General features: G+C 31.6%; 2 protein-coding genes and 1 long non-coding RNA gene across 11 annotated transcripts in view; all 3 read right to left on the minus strand.

The window, feature by feature from the left end:
- LOC117567022 (uncharacterized) overlaps positions 1–20,572 on the minus strand; it is a 29,404-nt gene that overhangs the window by 6,131 nt on the left and 2,701 nt on the right. The window contains exon 1 of one of the 9 annotated variants that reach the window (XM_034246711.2): positions 11,998–12,151. The exons of 3 other annotated variants lie outside the window; for them this stretch is intronic. In XM_034246711.2, the coding sequence (XP_034102602.1) occupies positions 11,998–12,139 (142 nt within the window). In that variant the 5' untranslated portion in view covers positions 12,140–12,151. Of the gene's footprint in view, positions 1–705; positions 833–4,982; positions 5,137–5,550; positions 5,798–6,522; positions 6,795–7,123; positions 7,266–11,997; positions 12,152–20,572 lie in introns of those variants that run through there. 5 more of the 9 variants (XM_034246717.2, XM_034246709.2, XM_034246710.2 and 2 more) reach the window with 5 other exon arrangements.
- LOC127565601 (uncharacterized) lies at positions 12,901–13,966 on the minus strand. Its single transcript, XM_052004903.1, has 2 exons — positions 13,772–13,966; positions 12,901–13,554 (listed from the first exon to the last, which is right to left on the minus strand). Exons 1-2 carry the CDS (start codon positions 13,890–13,892, stop codon positions 13,373–13,375), a joined length of 303 nt encoding a protein of 100 aa, XP_051860863.1. The 5' UTR covers positions 13,893–13,966; the 3' UTR covers positions 12,901–13,372.
- LOC127565602 (uncharacterized) lies at positions 18,252–18,826 on the minus strand. The gene is made up of 3 exons (XR_007954935.1): positions 18,754–18,826; positions 18,562–18,694; positions 18,252–18,491 (listed from the first exon to the last, which is right to left on the minus strand). It is a non-coding gene; the product is annotated as an uncharacterized LOC127565602 (long non-coding RNA).

The following is a 20,572-nucleotide window of genomic DNA, read 5'->3' on the forward strand; positions in this document are numbered from 1 at the left end:
CCCGCTACCCATTTTCGATAAAAGCAAAACAGTGCAGTAAAATGTACTAAAATAATGTACCGCAAAAATACTAAAAATATACGAAATGCTATATTTAGTATATTAATAACAGGCGGACATATCGCCGACCAAGAATATATATATATACTTTATAGACAGAAAAGTTTAGATACCAGCTAACAATCAATCATTGAGGATACAGGAACAACACTGTAACAAAGATTTGTTAGGCTTCGTGAGTGACGTCGATAAAGCTGACCTTCTTATATTTATTATTAGCAAAAACAAACATACATTTTTCAAAGAGCTGTTACAAAATTCCATACGAATGGAAATAAGTCGCTGCGGGTTTGCATCCCGTATAAGGGAAACGGATGACTCACTGATATGAAGATTAATAAAAACTTGAAATAAGAGTATAGACAAATTACGAGTTTATGATTTCACTTTCACCTCTCACAGTTGCCTCTGCGTTTTTTTATTCTTATCTTGTTTGTTCAAAAGCCACGCATAGAGCACAGCCAGGCCACAAAGTATTACCAATGAAGGAAATTCATATGTTAACCTTAGATTATCGAGATGACCAAAATTGGAATTGTTGCGATCATGTTGAAGGCTTAAATCGAACTCGTTGCATATTTGAGATTAAACAGCACGCACAACTTTTTGATTGATTTGATTGATTATTAATAATAACTCATTTACCTCTTTGCTCTCTGTCTTCTTCAGTCTCAAACAGACTCAAACAATATAGAATACCGCAACAAAGTTCTAAGCAACGGCAGCAAAGAATACAAGTGTCCACTGGATCACTCATCGAACTATAAATATTTATTACAAATTAATTTAAAATATTCATCCGAAACTGGACAAAACTCAACATAGACTAAAGTCAACATTTGCTGTAGCTTCGCATTTAAGCAATAAACTCAAGTACACTTTAAAATCAACAAAAGCTTTAAAACTTGGGCGTTGACATTAAGTTTATTTGGAGTAATTACTAATTACTCTCTCAATTAAGAAGCTAAGCTAATAAATTACCAAAGGCATTTGTTTTAACTGCACTTTTACGAAATTAGGGCGATCAATTTATGTAGTTTGTATTCGTTATCATGTTTATGTTTTCCTATTCTCTTTCAAATACAATATCGCCTACCTAAACTGTGTTCTCAATCATTGAGCATGAACAACACAGATGGTTTGAGCGATATTCAAGCTGGAGTTCAACAGCGAACTCAAACATGTTTGATCACTTGAAGGCAAAGTCCAACTTATGCGGGTATTTGAGCAAGCACTCTCTGCTTTTTCCTCTGAAGAATTATTGTACTCACTTCTTTCATCAAACATCTAAATATTCGAACTTGGATTTCACTTGAATTATCGGAATTACTTATTAAATGTATGGTATAAATAATCACGATATGTATTTATTAATGGGGACAGCGTCATCAAAATAAATGACTTAGATTTCACAATGAAGATCACATTCTATATAAAAATTGCATCAAGTAAAACAACAAATAGTATGTGAATTATATGAATGAAACGTGACTTAGTACTTACTAAATAAGAAATAAGTAAAGCAAATATATTTACTTTTACAAAAGATCTGACTCAGTTGGTTTTCTTTCAACATATCCGCAAACTAGAAAACTCACAAACTATGCTTAATCGAACATATTAATTGACTTAGACTTATTCCAACTCATAACACAAATACTGATCGATACGGGAAAAAATCATATACTCAGAGCAATGTGTCAGCAACAGTCTGATAAAATGTACCAAAATAATTTACCGCAAACATACTAAAACAAGTAATAAAGTTACAGTCGAGTGTTCTCGACTGTGAGATACCCGCTACCCATTTTTAATAAAAACAAAATATTGCGGTATAATTTTCAAAATATACCGAAAATACTAAAAATACTAAAAAAATATACCATATGGTATGTTTGGTATATCGATATAGTACACCATTCAAAATACACCATAGACGGCACAATGTACCAGATGGTCAAAAAACAAAAGTATTTCTTTAATAACTTCCACAATTTTTATCATATCGCAACCAAATTTTCAGGAATAACAACTGCTGTTATTATTGTATATGCCAAAATTCGCAGCTCTAGCTTTAAAATTACGTGTGTTATTAGATTTTTTTGATTTGCGGGGCAGGAGTGGGCGTGGCAAAAATTTTAAACAAACTTGATCTGCGTGCAAACATAACAAAGGCTGTCGAAAAAATACGGACAGACGGACATGGCTAGATCGTCTCGGCTCTTGACGCTGATCAAGAATATATATACTTTATAGGGTCGGAGATGCCTCGTTCTACTTGTTACATAAATTTCCTGTCGGCACAAAGTTATAATACCCTTCTACCCTATGGGTATAGTAGTTATAGTAGTTATGATTCCTGAAAATTTGGTTGCGATCAGATAAAAATTGTGGAAGTTATTAAAGAAATACTTTTGTATGGGCAAAACGCCTACTTACTAGGGGTCTTAGTTGCTTTGGCCGACAATCTGGTAGATTGTGCCGTCAATGGCATATTTTGAATGGTGTACTATATCGATATACCAAACATACCATTTGGTATATTTTCAGTATTTTTTAAGTATTTTCGGTATATTTTGATACCGCAATATTTTGCCTTTATTAAAAGTGGTTAGCGGGTATCTCACAGTCGAGCACACTCGACTGTAACTTTCTTACTTGTTTATTGAAATGTGACAGAAAAATTTTGATACCAGCTAACAATAAATCATTGTAACAAAGATTTGTAAGTTTTGTGAGTGACATATCGATAAAACTGACCTTATAGTAATTATTATTAGAAATACCAAAAATACATTTATTCCATACGAATAAAAATAAGTCGCTGCGGGTTTGCACCTCGTATTAGGGAAACGGATGACTCACTAATGAACTTGAAATAAGGGTATACAAATACTATACAGCTAATCCCGATGAACTAGAAACGTACTAAAAACAAACACCAAATTATAAAGAAAAAAAAAAAACATAGTTTGTTTATCATTAGGCCCAGTCGACCTTGAACTAGAAAAGACTAGAAAAGTTTCCCAACAATTGCGACTAAACTAAATACTATCAGATGGTTATCAAAGTCAATACATACCGAGTCCCAATTTTAAACTTTAAATTCATAAAATTAATAACATTAAAATTGCTCCTTATTTCAGTTAAAGCACAAAGATCACATTCTCTTTCAATAGCTATGTACACTTAATTTTAGTACTTTCTTATCTTTCACTTACGTTTCTCTGATGTTGCTAGGGAACATCTCAATTATAAATGAATAAAGAGTTCTGCACTTTTATCAATTGCACACATTATAAAGTTTAAGTAAATATTTTATAGAACTATTAACGAGTTTATAATTTCACTTTCACTTCTCGCAGTTTTCTCTGCGTTTTTATATTCTTATCTTCTTCCTTCAAAAGCCACGCATAGAGCACAGCCAGGCCACAAAGTATTATCAATAAAAGAAATTCATATGTTAACCTTAGCTTATCAAGATGCATTCGGTTGGTCATAAATGACCAAAATTCGAATTCAAATACTGTTGCGTTCATGTTGAAGGCTTAAATCGAAATAAAGCGATCGTTGCATATTTGGGATTAAACAACACGCACAACTTTTGATTGATTAGCTATATTAACGTGTTAATTTGGCTCTCTGTCTTCACAAGTCTCAAACAGACTCAAACAACAAAGTTCGAAGCTATGGCAGCAAAGAATACAAACGTCCACTATATCTTCCATCGAACTATCAATATTTATTACAAATCAATTTAAAATATTATTCCGAAACTGGACAAAATTCAACATAGACTGAATTCAATATTTGCTTTAGTTTCGCATTTAAACACAACACTCAAGTATACTTTAAAATCAGCAAAAGCTTTAAAACTTGGGCGTTGACATTAAGTATATTTGGAGTAATTACTAATTACTCTCTCAATTATGAAGCTAAGCTATTAAATTACCAAATGCATTTGTTTTAACTGCACTTTTACGAAATTAGTGCGATCAATTTATGTAGTTTGTTTTCGTTATCATTTAAACAAAAAGGTGTTTTTCCAGTTTATGGTTGTCTATTCTCTTTCAAATACAACATCGCCTACCTAAACTGTGTTCTCAATCATTGAGCATGAACAACACACATGGTTTGAGCGATATTAAAGCTTCAGTTCAACAGCGAACATGTGCACTCAAACATGTTTGATCACTTGAAGGCAAAGTCCAACTTATGCTGGTGTGTGAGCAAGCACTCTGTGCTTTTTATTCTCAAGAATTATTGTACTCACTTCTTTCATCAAACATTTGAATATCCGAATTACATTGGCCATTTGCAAAATAATCGTAATCATAACTATTTCTTTCGTAACAACACTTGCAACCATAACGCACGATGACAGCTATTATAATAACATAAAATATGAAGTAGAGACCGGCATGTCTAGTATCAAGCATTATTCAGTTCGTATTTTGCACTTCCAAGACAGAACAATGAATGTAAAAGAATAAAACAGACTTGAAGTTCATTCGAATTATCGGAGTTACTTATAGAATGTATGGTGTAAATAATCAGTATGAGCCCAACAACTGAGGCTACATATTTATTTATGAGGGCAGCGTCTTGAATGACTTTGTAAAAATAAAAAACTTAGAATTTATAATAATACAGATCACAATGTGTTGCATATTTTTCGGTGGCAACGTTTGAGACGATGCTCGCAAAAGAATGCTACAAAAATAGATACATTCCATAAAAAAGATTCATCAAGCAAAACAACAAATAGTATGTAAATTATATGAATGATACAAAATTGGCTTTCTTTCAACATATCCGCTTTGTATAGAAAAGAGCAAACTTGGCTTGATCGAACATTTCAATTGACTCAAACTCGCTGCGTATTTGAGCTCAAACATCGAACTAAACAATTACTCATTTACCTCTCCGCTCTCTATTAGTTGCAATGGTTCTTCCAGTAGTGGTTCGCGCTGGAGTCGAGTCACCACAACATTCTGCAATACTGCAACAATATTCCAGGCAATTACAGCAAAGAGTTACGCCATCTAAAGCATTTCCCATCTCAGAAAGAACCTTCACAAATTTCACAATCAATTCAAATTGAATTTAGTCACCACTTTTTCCAAGAATTCATCCAAAATTGAACAAAATTTAGCGTACACCAAATTCAAGATTTGCGTCAGTTTCAAGTCAACACGTTATATGCGTATTAAGAACACGTTTGAACAACTCGACGCGACAACAACAACTGAAAGCAAAATGCGACAAAGCTTGGCTCATTGCACCAAGTATGATCGCAACATGAAAAGACAACATGTTGTATTGCAACATAAATAACAGAGGGGGAAATCTTAAAGAACGGATGAAAATTCTAATTACAAAATAATAATATAAAATCTTACAAGCTATATGAGTGGATTCACAGAAGATAATATACATTTCTCAATAATTAGATTATATATAAATAATGTATGCACAAAATATAGTTACAATCACAACAGCTCTGCTCTCTCTTCTGCCGACGCTTAAAGCAGACGCAGCAAATATTCAAGCAGCATACACAAAAAATGAAGACCATCACAAAAACAGCGAATACACTAAAGAATTCATCGAAAGGATCAGAATTCTTTTTATGTTGAAATTTTTTGAAAAAATCCCCTTCATCGTAAACCGGAACTTGATCGAAGGGCCTTTGCATTTTGCGAGCAAATCACTTAAAAAACACGTTTGATTATTGCGACGCGACAACAGCAACTGATTGCAAAATGCAATTGAGCTTAGCTCATAGCACAAACACTGATCGAAACGGGAAAAACTCAGACAACTTAGCGCAACGTGTCAGCAGCAAGTTGCAGAGGGGGAAATCTTGAATAATGATTACAAATTCTAATTGAAAAATAATAAAATAAAATAAAATAAAATAAGTCGATTCACAAATGCTAATCAGACAATCAATCGCATCCAGTTTTGAATGACTTTATTGAAATAAAACATTTCGATTAGTAAGAAAACTATAGTCGAGTGTGCACGACTGCGAGATACCCGCTACTTGTTTTCAATAAAAATAAAACATTACGGTATTCATTTTAAAATATGTCTGATTAATACTGTAAAAATATGTTAAAGGATATATTTGGTATAATTGTATAGTAAAACAATTTTAAAAAAATACCATATCATGCAAAATATACCATAGAGTGCAAAATATACCAGATTGTCAGCTAAAGCAACCAAGACAGCCGAACTATATATACTTTATAGGGTCGATGATGTCTCTCCCTGTTACATACATTAATTTCATAGAGGCGCAAAGTTATAATACCCTTTCACCCTACGGGTAACGACTACAATGATCCCAATGCTTTTCGGTACCAACTACAAATACCCACATATCATCAAGCATAATTTAGTAATGATTTGATTGATTAAAAATAAATAAAGCATGCACAAAAATATATTTACAATTGCAAAAGCTATGCCCGCTCATCTGTTGTTTCCTCAGCTGGCGACGCTTGTAGCAGAGGCAGCAACAATTCAAGCAGCAAGCACCAACAATGATGGCAAACACAAATAAGGCGAATGCACAAAAAAATCGATCGCCATTATCACGCGGAAATGAATCAAAGAAGTCATTAGAAGCCGTCGGATGCAGATTACCCCAGGCATCATGAATATTCGGAAAGTTGCCTTGATCGTACAATTTGATAGGCGTATGCATTGTGCGGACAAAGCACTGAAAACACGTTTGAATATCGCGACGCGAGAACAGAAACTGAGAGCAAAATACTACACTAAAGCTTAGAGCGCTACACATAAGAATGTTCGCAACAGAAAAAACCCATATAACCCAGAGAGCAATGCGTCAGCGGAAAGTTGTAACATAGAGGGGGAAATCTTAAAGAATTACTGGAAATTTTAATTATAATTGTGTAAGCGTAAAATAAATAAAATGTTGAATCACAGACTCAAACATACGGGAAGCTAATCAGTCAAGCAATCGCCTTTATTAATAATTAATACTAGAAATTCAATGCAATCAACAATCAACAACAACAACACTTACTGGCCTGTCGAAAAAGCTCTGCATACATTTTCACCACAAAGCAACAGCGAATGAAATGAATGGTGGCCGCAATAAAGATGATAATCACGAGGAGCAAGACCAGTGGCAGAAATGCCAGAAAATCCATTGCGAAGAAAACACTTAATGAAAATTCATCATCCGTTCAGTTCACAACGAAATCACAATTGCAAATGATTCTTTCGCAACGGCAAATGGCATTTACAACCTGAATTGCTCAAGAAATGTGAATAACAGTTGCACAAGGACCTGTTGCTGTCGTCTCCTGCATAAAGAGAGAAAAAAAAACTATAGCACACTTTTCAGCTGCAATATATTATACAATTCTATGGCCTGAGACTGTCACTTGAAGTCGCTTCGTCTTGAAGCCTTGTCACCGACAGCCGAACACTCACACAAAAGAACCGATTAGAGTGCTTTAATCAGTAATACCTGCCTTTTATTGTGCATGAATGAAAAGTATTATTCACTGCACAGCGGCAATTGTTAAGCAAACATTTGCTTAGTTGCGGAGTGCACTTCAAGTATTATGCAAACAAACCCTCATCGTAAAAAAAATCGAAGAATCATTATCAAAATACAATAAAATGAAATAATAAACCATAAAGTACGTAAATCATAATGATAAGAAAATCAAAGTACATAAAAATGATAAAAAATTGAATTTTTATGTACCATGTCAACAATAAGTAAAAGAAAATATTGTAGTATAATAATAATAATAATAAATAATTTTAAAAGTTCTATGAAATGCCTGCATTTCAAAATTAACAACAAAGAAAGTCACAGTCAAGTGGGTAAATAGTGCGATATTATTCTAAAGATATACCAAATGAAATACCAAAAAGAAATACTAAACTATTCCGAAGGTATAACAATAAACTTTGTCATCACATATTTAAATGAAATTCATTTGAATCAATTACATAGTGAACACATTTATTTGTTTATATAATATAAGAATATTAACAATACAATAAGTTGTTAAACTCTAACATAGATTCAACATTGATTTTTCATTTGTAACAGTAGACAGCGTTGTAAACATTGTAAATAATTCCTGAGAGTTCTATTGTGTAAATAGTGCATTCTTTCTTCTTAAATACTAGTTTTTTTAGGCATATATTGAGGTTTGTTTCCTTTCATTATAGTATAGATAAACAAGTTTATCAGTCTTCTATTGTTTTTGTTATTCGTTAAAGTAGTGTTGTATATTTTATGTGGCAGTAATTGAGTGCACCAAAGTTTATAGTTATAGCTATCTTTCTGACTTTAAACTTGAAATAACCGACATTTAAATTAATTTGTTTAACAACATCGAATAGGTAATTTTTCAAAAGTATTCTAAGAATCCGCCTTTACTAAATCGGTTATACATTCCATACAGGATACGCCAGTTTCGATATCTGCAATAATTGTTAAACTATTAATGAAAAATCTCCCAAAAGGAGTTTTAGTATCATGAAGGAATTAATTCTGTAATTCACTTTGATTCACACTTTACGATAGTAGTTCACAATATTATTCCACATTAATTCATTGTTTCATTGAATTCATTGAGATCAGCCGTGACTTATTTAAAAATATATAAAATTATTTACTGCTCATATTTTCCTCTCTGGTCTTGTCGCCGCAACAATAGCGACAACAAATGAGAATAAAAATAATAACAGCCGCTGAGCCGCCAACTATAAAAATAATGGAGTTCGTTGAAAGATCCATTGTACAAATTAAAAATCGAACACGTTCGTCAAATTCAGGCTTGCAAATGCAACTAACAAAATTTAATTCTGAACCGAACAGAATAGAAATGAAATAAGCTATCCCAAATTAATTCGTAGCTGATGAAACTGGTTTTCCAAGTTAATTTGCAATTTTAATTTCGTAACAACAACAAAATGCAGCATATTCAAAGAAATTCTTTTGCGTTGTTCTCAAAAATTGCATATGGAATTTTATATAACTTTTTTTCTCTTAATAAACTTAAGTGAACTTTGATATTTAATAGTATAGAAAAGTAGTAAATTCAGCTTTCTGTTGCCATCTGTATTTCGCATTAAATTGTGGTAGTTTTCTAGCTAAACAGAAATATTATCAGAGCAGGCACGACCTCATATCGGATTTGGTATATACATATACATATATATGTAAGTGTATGTACTATATAAAGTACTACTTCAGCGCATTTACATTTGATTATTGTTGAACATATATTTAAATGTAATTGATTTCAATTAATTACACAGCGAACACATTTAATTGTTTATATAATACAAACATATCAGCAATAAGTTGTTAAACAATTGTTAAACTCTAACATAGATTCAACATACATTTTTTATTTATAACAGTAACAACATGGTAAATAATTCCTGAGAATTAATTTTCTTAAAATACTAGAACTAAGGCATATACTGAGGTTTGTAAATTATTATTTTTCCATCATAATATAGATAAACAAGTTTATCAGTCTTCTATTGTTTTTGTAATTCAATGAGGTAATGTTGTATATTTTAAGTGGAATTAATTGAGTGTACCAAACAGTTGGTGTAAATCTATCTTTCTGACTTTAATTTTAAGACACGACATTTAAACTAATTTGTTTGTGATCATCGAAAAAGGCCTTTTATATAAGTATTCTAAGATTTCGAAATCTTTAGTAAAACGCCTATAAACTCCAGAAAGAATACGCCAGTTTCGATATCTGGAATAATTGTAAAATTATTAATGCAAATACTCCAAAAAGGAGTTTCAATATCAACATATATCTACGGCACATAATGGTTAATTAATTCTTTGGTTTCTCTTGGATTCACATTTTTCGACAGTAGATTACACTGTTATTGTCCATTTAAGTATTGAGATCAGACGCGATTTATTTTGAAAAGAAATATATATAAAAATATTTACTGCCAATATTTTCCTCTCTGGCCTTTTTTCTACAAAAATAACAACAACAAAAAATGAGAATGAAACTAATAACAGACAATATGCTGCCAACTATAATGTAAATCGTTGCCGGTTCCATTGTACAAAATAAAAATCAAACACGTTCGTCAAATTCAAGCTTGCAAATGAAACTGACTAAATTCAGTACTAGATCGCATTTGGTGTGAAAAGAATCTGAATAAGCTATGTCTAAATAATTTGTATCTGATCAAACCGGTTTTCCCAGTTAATTTGCAATGTTTATTTTCGTAGAACGAAAGTGACAAAACAAATGCAGCATATTCAAATAAATTAGACAGTTTTAACGAGTGCCTTAAAATAAAATCTTTTGCGTTGTGCTCAAAAAATTTCACATGAAATTTTTTATAAAACTAGTTGTTGTTTTTTGGTAAACCATTTTCTCTTACTTTAAATTAAGTGAACTTTGATATTAAAGAGTATAGAAAAATAGTGAACCTCACTTTCCTGTTACTATCTGTATTTTGCATTAAATTGTGTTTGATGTCTAACTAAAAATAATTATTATCAGGGCAGACATGACCTCATATATAAGTACTATATATATGAATATACATATATGCATATAATAAATTATTTGAATGACGCTTTCACTATAAAAGCACATTTAACGCGTCATAGACAAAGCACAAAAGTTGATTAAAAGCATTCATAATTTTAACATCAAATATTCAAATCATTTATGTTTAATATTTCTTATACATTTAAGTATTTTTAGTTTAATAGTATTGCCATTTTTTTTGTGAGTTAAGTATAATATTAGCAATTATATTGAAAGAGATCTTTGGTGGATAATATTTTTGTACTGTTTTATGGGCAAATTGTAAAATAATTTATAATTACACAATTTGCTTTGGAATATTTCATTTATCAAAAATGTTTGTCAATTTTTTAGTTAAGACTTCGATTAAAAACAAAAATTCGTCTTAGCTCTTTTAAAAGAGAGCTTTGGCACAGTCATCAAATTATTAATAATAATTTGCAAACAATGCTTAAAAATAGCATTAAAAAAATGTCAAAATATTATATTTTATATTGTCGTGTAAATTTCTTGTCTTTGTTAATATTAATTCGTAGCCACGGACCTCCATTGGTCTATATTTTGACTTCTAAGGGAACTTGAATATATGAAGTATTGAAACTCATTGTTAAGCGAAGCGAGAAGAGAAAACATTTTTGTAGAATCGATGGAGGTCTTATAATGCAGCTTCCAGAATCCTAAACCGCATCTCCATCGGAGTTTCCACGCATGGCGCGAACCAATCGCATCACACTCAAACCAGTGCGAATTGCTGTAAAAATGTTTTCAATTTTCAATGGAAATCAATTGAAGATGCAAAGTACGGCATGCAAATCATTCTATAAAAACTTATCTCTTCACTGCATGAATATGAATTATTACTGAATTGATAGTTTGTATAACAAAGTAGTTTATGATGTCACTCGTAAACTAATACAAATTATAAAGTAACAATCGACAACAAAATATTGACGATAATAACTAAACGTGGCAAAATAAACAAGTAAAAAGCAATGTCCATCGCTATAGGAATCGGGATTGTAGAGAACTTTTAGATACACAGCGAATCTAATTAAGTAAAACATTTTAAACCCAACACGAAAAACGCAATACTGTAATTAACAGAGTGAAAATCCCATGAGAATGAATCATGTTAGTCAATATACAAATACATTTATTGAATAACATAAGAATATCACAAATAATCTCTAACAAGCCTCCAGTATCCTACAGATATTGAAATATCTAAAATCACAGTTCAACTACTTGTTTTTAGCTCAGACAACAGATTTGAATGGCAATTTTATTATATCTACGACTTCGGCATTCAACAATGACTTTAAATATTATATAAAAATATATTAATTACCATGTCCACCGCCATCATCAATATATTGCTGCTCCTTCGATTTTGCACACTGATAACAACAGAAAATACACCAAACCATGTGCGCTAAAAGAAAAATAAGCATGACTATGCTAAATGCAGCCTCAAAGATTTCGAGGTACATGCTAAAACTGCGCTTTAAATCAAACGAATTCTTTTCACCACGTTAGCTCAGCACGAGCAAACAAACACAACTGTTGCAATCTCAAATTGCAATTCGAGTCAACAAGGGAAAATCCAAATAGATCAGTTAGTCATAACGATCCCAAGTTAATCTCAATGCATTTACAATGCTAATTTGTGCAGCATCTTAGAGAGAGAGAGAACAAAATAGCAAATACTCAGAAGTCATTCAAACTTTGTTACTACAGAGTTAGAAGCTTAGAAAATAACTTGTTTAACTGCTTTTCACAGAATTAGTAATAATAATAATAATTCTAACACTTTCTGTATCTGCTTTTCAAAGCATTGTTAATAATAATAATTCTAATAATTCTTTCAAGCGATGCATACTTAAGATTAACTTATAACTTTATATTACACAAATGTTATATATAATAATATAACATCTAAATTCATCAATTATAATAATGATATAATTTATTTTATTTAAAATGTTTTATATGTACATAAATAATTAAGGAATTGTTGAGTATAATTTAAGCTAATTACAAATTTCAAATACAAAAATTGTTATTAACTTAAAAGTATGTAAAGTAAAAAAACCTTTGATTAATTCAAAATGTTCTAATAACGTCTGAGACTATTAAGAGTCGTTAAATTTGCTTAAAACAAATAATTTAAGTAAATTTAACGACTAAATATTTTTAAACAAAATTCATCGAATTTACAATGCACTTTTAAGTCACGAAAAAATTTAAGCAAATTGTGAAAACAATACAAAATTAGCTCCGCAAATTTGCGTATTAAAATGAATAAAAATCATACTGAAAACCTTTATTGAGAATAAATTTCTACATATTCGAAAACAAGTTTCAATATGAATTCTTTAAATTGAGCTGCACAAAAAAGATATCAGTCAGCCTACAAAACATAGCTGAAATGTTTTTGACAACTATTTTAATAAAATATATGAATAGCTTTTATTGTTTATAGCACACGTGTTCAACACATGATAATTCCATTATAATCACTTTTGCTGAGCATATTTATTAAGACTAAAATTTTCATTAATTCATTATTTGAGATGAATGTAAAACGATTCACCCTATATCCAAATTAAAAAATAAAACTTAATCAGTCTTCTGTTTACATACGTTAAAGTATTGGCAAGTATTCGAGAGTGTTTACAAAATGATTCAATTTAAATTATTATGTTTTGATTTGATTCTCAGAGCTAAAAGCAATTGGAACCCATCGATGCACCATCACAGCCACAATCCGATGAAGCTGTGATAACTTCGGCTGCCACTTCTATGACAGACACCGCAAAATCAGCTTCGGCTTCATAGGAATCATTGTTGGAAGTATTCATAACATCGGCAGCTAGCTCCAAAACTGTCAGAGCAGTGTCCGTTTCTGGAAGTATAATGACGATCTTCAATGGAAACACTCCAATAAGGAGTTTGAAATTTCAAATATGTATGTATATCTACGGCATCGTGGAGTCTTCTCTTTCACTTCTCGACACTTGCACTTTAATACAGAATTTGCACGCCATTATTGTTCATTTTGTGAGATCAGCGACAAACTGGTTTTTTTAGAACAAAATAGATTTCAAATTATATTTATTTACTTTTGAGTTGTGGTGTTTCTTGGGTTTCACAGTCGTCACCACAAGCTGCACAACGATATACAAGGAATATTAAGAGCCAAAATAATAAAAGAACCAAAAAACATAGCGATATAGGTTCCATAATTGGAAAGTGTTAACAGATTTATCGAACACAACCGCTTAGCGCGACTTATCAAAAGCAACTGATCACATTTTGAATACAAAGAATTCAGCAAATAGCCTGAATTCGTCATACCGGTTTAAAAGAATTTTTAGGAAAGAAATTTGAAAAAAAAAAAAACAAAATTGCAAATTGCTACAAAAGTTAATAAAACATTGGCTGATGGTTCTGATTTATTTGAGAATTTTGAGTACTACGAAATGTCCGCTTTCACCTTGAAAATCCCAGACTTTTTAATGTTTCCATTGAGAAGACACAAAAAAATATTACAAACATAAAAAAGGGCATAAAAATGCGTCATGTGCATGAGGAAAGAATTGTGAGAATTTCTTTCACCTAGGAAAAGTAGAGAGAAAAAGTAAATGAGAGACGACAAGGAGTTCTCATTGAATGATGCACTGCTTGTTTGCGCAAGCAGTGTTATGCGAATGCAAGCAGTGAAATTGCCAATTTAAAATAGTGTTTAAAGTTATCAGTTATAAGCAATTCATCAGTTATAAGCATTGGCAATACCAAAACAAAATATTATAATTATTAACAAAAAAATATAGGCTCCATGTGTTCAACTTAAGTCCTTTACGTGTGTCGCTAATTTTATTAATATTGTCCTCACACTCATTCTGTTTTTTCTTTAACAGTTTATGTTTTGTTACAATAATAAAATTAAATTTGAGTACAATAACAAGAAATCTAATTCAAATGCGTTATTTGAAAATGACAATTTTTCATTCAGAATATTTTTCACTTTTTCTTACTTTATTAGTAAACAGAAGCTTTCTTTTGAACACATACATATTTGGGTTGAATGTGAAATACTTTCTTGTGCTGTACGCGCTCAAGTTACTTAGACTATCAGATTATTAATACAATCATTCCATAAAAAACCACATAAAACTAGCAGCAACACGTATCCGATCCGATTGATACCCCATCACAGCCACAATCCGAGGCGTCAATGCTGGGGAGCGAATCATTATCAAGTGCCACATCGGCAACAGCCAAGACAATATCTGCAGCCATATTTTGGGTCTCAGGAGTCGGATTTTCAGGGTCTATAAAAAGCGAATCTTCAATGTTGAAGTATTTACTTCAAGAAGAAATATGCGAGCGTAGTTACCTCTGGTGGTTGATTCTAAATCACTTTTATCACCACTGGTATTTTAATAGAGTCCTTACTTGATGACTAATCACCTACCACATAGAAGTTATACAACGATTATGTGCGATATTACTTTTAATGCCATAAATCTGAAGCAGTTTAGTCTATAGGAGTTATTACTACTCCAATTAATTTTATTTATATTTGTTTATTGGTTTTCATGATAATAAAGAGCTTTCATGCATATTCATTGGTGCAAAAGCTGAAAGCCGGCCGTCATTGAATTATGCACTGCTTTTCAACACAAGCAGTCTTATGCGGATGCAAGCAGTTAAATTGCCAATTCAAAATGGTATTAAAAGTTCTTCCCCCTGAATATCCGTTATCAAGAAGTTCATTATCTATATTGCAATTTATAGCAAGTACATAAATCTATAGATGTTATAGAAACTTGAAGGCACATAACAAATCGTAAATATTAGTTTTTAAACAAAAATTAATAAATTATGAAATAAGGGAACATTTCTTTGTTAAGTCCTTTACGCGTGGGTCCAATTTTAAATTTTATTAATATTGTTTGTGGTTACCTCATGCGTGAGCGGTACACTTGTTTTTTTTTTTTTGTAATATAAGATGTTTTGTTGCGATAATAAAACTATGTATATAAATAAAAAATAAAATATATAATCAAATATATTTTTATAAAATATACTCAACGTTATATTCATAATTTGGCAATTCATTTTGTTCGCTCAGAACACTTTTCGCTTTTGCTTACAGGCAAACAAAGCACAAATATAGAAGATCTATTCATCGAAAAACGCATTTGAATTATGGCCAATGATCATATTCATCACTACAATTTTTGCTATTAATTAAGAAGGCGAATCATGTATTTGAGCATTATAAGCAAAAGCAAAAAACAATTTCTTTATCTGTGTCATATTCTTAGATTAACTGTATGCCGATAATGTAATTACTTTCGGAGAAGTGATTGTGTGCATCCGGTTTCATTTTTGGGTCAGTGGCTACTTTCTAAGTATTAGACGCATTTAGGTTTGAATGTGAAATTCTATTTTTTATATAATTTATTCAATTGCTTAGACTATCAGAGTATTATTCCATAGAATACTATAAAAAAAAACTAGCAGCAACACGTATCCGAACTGATCGAAGCCCCATCACAGCCACAATCTGAGGGATCAATGCTGGGAAGCGAATCATTATCAAGTGCCACATCGGCAACCGCCAAGACAACATCTGCAACCACATTTTGGGACTCAGGAGGCGGATTCTCGGTGTCTATAAAAATGTAAACTTCTATGTTGAAGTGAACTTCTTAAGAAGTGTGCGAAAGTAAATTATTTACCTCTGGTTGGTGATTGTGAATCACTTTCATCACCACATTTAACACAAGAATAGGTGGAAAGTCCTACAGCGAATATCCCAATAAGTGAGCACACAACAATCAATGCTGGTTCCATGCTTCGTTTTCTCTAACTGATCAATTCAATTTAACGTAAACAACTGCACAACACGAGCGTGCTAAAGCAACTGGTACTTTAATAGAATTTCATTGAATCCCCTAACTTGATGACTAATCACCTATCACATAAAAGTTATACAACGATTATGTGCGATAGTAGTTTTAATGTCATAACTGTGAAGCAGATAAATCTGTAGTAGTAATTACTACAATTTATTTTATTCTATTTATACTGTTTTTTTTTTTCATGACAATAATAGGTTTCATTGATATTCATTAATGCAAGTAACAACAAGTATTTATAATAACTGATGACCAACTGATCGATCGAAAACAAACTTACAAAACTTGTAACTTGTAAATACTCAAATTAATAAAGTTTACGCTGAATAGTAGACAGACAAAATAAACACAGAATTGGTATAGTAATTGATACAAGTGTTTTGATTCCTTAGTTATTTAAATATACAAATTCAGCTTTTATTTAAGCACATTTCGAAACTTTTTGTAGATGTTAGTTTGAGGAATCAAGAGAAACTATGAAATCACAATTCTCATATAAACTATTCAAAAATAATTATAAATAAATAAATTATTGTGCATAAATTTGATGCAACTTACACTCATTGGTATTAGGTGCACGTAAATATTTTTCACACAAAAAAATGATTACAATAATTATAAAAAGATATAGCAAAACAAATGGTTCGAATTCCATATTTCGAATACTATTTGAGATCTTTTCAAAACTTTCGCTGAGTATGAACTTGAGAAAGCAACTAAAAAAATTAATTAGCTTGTGAAAGCAAGTAAAATATTTAGAATCGCATTCTAATGAGTCAAAGAATGATTAACCGCCGTTTCGTAAAAATCTTATTTATAAAAAAAACAATGTGTATCCAGGCAATACACAATTAGCGATAACAAAACGACGAATACTCTTCGAGAAATTTTAATCCACAATTGAATGCTTATAAAATCATAAAAAAAAAATATGCTAAATCAGAAATATATTTCTCTCTCGGTGTTTTATTATATTTTATAATATTCTTTAAACCGAAGATGTAAATATATACCGAAACTTTAATCATCTCTTAGTAAAGAATTATTACAATCACTTGAGATCGTTCTATTCGAGAATTTTTAATGATGCATTCACCAAAACTGCTGCAACCTTTGAAATTGTTCAGTCTTCGAGCTGAAAATCCTCAATTGGCCATTATATCGCCGTTCATTCTTTGAAGAAATAATATAACTTTAGCTTTTAACCTTTTCTAGCAATCTCTGTATTATTACCTTCAGCAGAATAGACGAGAATTTCTTTTGCAAAGTCCACAAGAAAGTTATTTTTGGACACTTGTCCTTCAATTGATTGATCTATCATCAAGCATCAGAATTCTATGAACTTAAAATAGCCACTGATATCGGAGTCGTATTAATAGAATCAAACTGTGACGACTTTTATACTGCGTCATTGATAAAAACGCAATCACACACGATTCTATAACTTGTATTTAATATTTAGCTTTTTTTTTTAATTTAAGTTTCTCGAATGCGAAAACGACATTAGTTTTCTTAATTGTTTAATTAATAATAGTCCTGTGGATTGTTGGAGAAATGTTAATGCTGTCGCAGAACATTTTTGGATTCTGAATACGATTTCTATCATAATAGTATAAAAAAATTATCGAAATATTTTTATTAGGATATATTGAGTAAATAAACACTACACAATTTCAGTACATGTATTTCATTACGTGTATTCAATTTTACATATCTCACATAAGTTATACATTTAACAGCGATACTTTGTTTAAAAGGGTCATCTTTTAGCGAGACTTTCGTTCAGGAGAATCATCCTTTTGTCTTATTTTAGCCCTTCGGACATGAAAATCACCACCAACTGTAAAACCTCTTCTATTTTCAGTCGCTTGTGCTGAGAGTCCAGCACGACCGCCAAATTCACTATCCATTTCTATGAAAAATTTATTAATAGTAAGGAAGTAGTTTGAACCAATTTAAATTGGTAGCTGATTCTTTATTACCTATTGCTTGAGCTTGTGCAACACAAATACATATAACTCCAAATGCAAGCATTGCAACAAGAGAATACATTACAACAGGCAGCATTTTTAGTAACCTCGAAAGTATTGGTCTCGAACGTCTGAACACTTCAACCTTTAAAAAGGAACTGACAGAGGTGCATTGCTACTAGCATGATAAGAAGGCTATTTTACCAACTTAACCGCATTATTAACCGGATGCATTTTTTATCTCAATGACCAGTATAACTTTTTATATTCCTATATTATCAAAATGATTCAAACAGAATTCTTTTTTTAGTACAAAATGAAGCAATCGAACACTTCACTTACAAACAAATAATGATTACAACAAAGCACAATATTAAACAAGTAAGAAGGCTACAATTAAGTATGATCGACTGTGAAATACCCGCCAACTATTTTCAATAAAATCAAAACAGTCCGGTATTGTTCTTAAAATACTGCGAAAGCGTAATTCAGTATATCGAAATACTATTAAATTCCAAATCCATTGAGCCCACAATATACCTGATTGTCAACCAAAGCAACTAAGACCCGACACAAACTGTAAACTGCAATTCTTATTGATCACTCCACACATATTCTGAAGATGTTATTGAATGTCCCAAGAGCTAACTTTAAAATTACTATTTGAATTCGATTCTTCTGATATGCAGGAGCAGTAGTGGGCTTGGTTAATATACAACAACAAAAAATTGCTCTTCGTGCTTTCGAAAAAAATGTAATTTTATCTATTATATGCTCTGAGATCTATGTGTTCATATGGACAGACATATATCGCTTCCTTTTGCCTGTTGTATTTACTGAAGCCATAAAGTTATCGTACTCTTCTACCCTATTGCTAGCAGGTATATAAAAGTATTCCTGATTCCATTATACTATTTGAGTCTAAAATGAGTCAGTAAGGTTCTTTGTCATTATTAAACTCGTTCTCAACAGCTAAGTAAATATTTAAACTAATGCATTTGTAAACGAAAGAAAAAAAACAAAAGAATTGTGTTAAAGAGATAATGATTTATTAACTACATAAATCAACTAACAGTTTTCGAGAAAATAGATTTTTGGTCTCTGTCTTCGCTTTTCGAGGGCGTGGCGTATAAGGACCGTGATAATGCCAACGAGCACGACGACAAACAGACAGATCAGCACAATTGTCGAGATTTCCAGGTCCAGGTCGGTGGGTTCATGTGCCATTTTGTGTTTGTAATTGTTATTTATTACGTGTTATGGCCAACTATGATTTATTATTGTTTACAAACTATAAATTCGAGCGATATTCATTTGATTAAGTAAAAATAATTCACTTTTTCCCGTGCGACTTCGCGATGTGCATTTCTTTGGCGTTTGGCGGTAAATGATTCGCAAGGTGATCCATTTCTGGTTTTAAACTTATTTGGGATGTGGCTTTCAATAAATATATGAATATGATAAGATATGAGAGCGGGTCTTTAGCTTGCGACGTCACTAAATCGAGTGCTCGCCCTGATTATACAATTGCGAATTAACCCAATACGCAGTAGCCTTATAAAAAGTCGCAAAGTGGACCCGAAATTTACAACTATGTTTGTGCGTCAATCGGTTTCAGATTTCTTGTTGCGGTTTCTTTTACTTTCGTTAACTTGTTGTTGGCCAATTAGGTTCCCTAATGGAATCTGCTTAAACCCAATTGATACTGTCGAGTATCGCCAGTGATAATCTTTATGTGGCTCAATGTCTGCTGACGTCAACAATGATTAACGAGCACATTATTCAATTACACGTATCACGATCTTGTCCCCCAAATCAGTCTCTTGCAAAAATACAAACGTGTTATGATATTTTAATCAGCCTAAGGTAAGTTCCATGGAAACTCCAGAAAGAAATAAACATTGCTCCACATAGAACTTCAAAATTTACAGTCGGCAAAAATAAATCAAAGTGAAAAAAGAAAATAAACAAAGAAAGAAATATGACATCACAATAAAGTCTAAATACTCTGCCAAAGTGAGGG

The sequence above is a fragment of the Drosophila albomicans genome, chromosome 3, assembly GCF_009650485.2.
Source record: "Drosophila albomicans strain 15112-1751.03 chromosome 3, ASM965048v2, whole genome shotgun sequence".
In the NCBI taxonomy this organism is placed as follows: Eukaryota; Metazoa; Arthropoda; class Insecta; order Diptera; family Drosophilidae; genus Drosophila; species Drosophila albomicans.

Excerpts from the sequence above, each read along its gene's own strand:
- LOC127565601 (XM_052004903.1), bottom strand. The coding sequence starts at position 13,892 with ATGGAACCTATATCGCTATGTTTTTTGGTTCTTTTATTATTTTGGCTC. Across the intron at positions 13,555-13,771 it reads AGAAACACCACAACTCAAAA|AAACGGACACTGCTCTGACA; the intron begins GTAAATAAATAT and ends TTATACTTCCAG.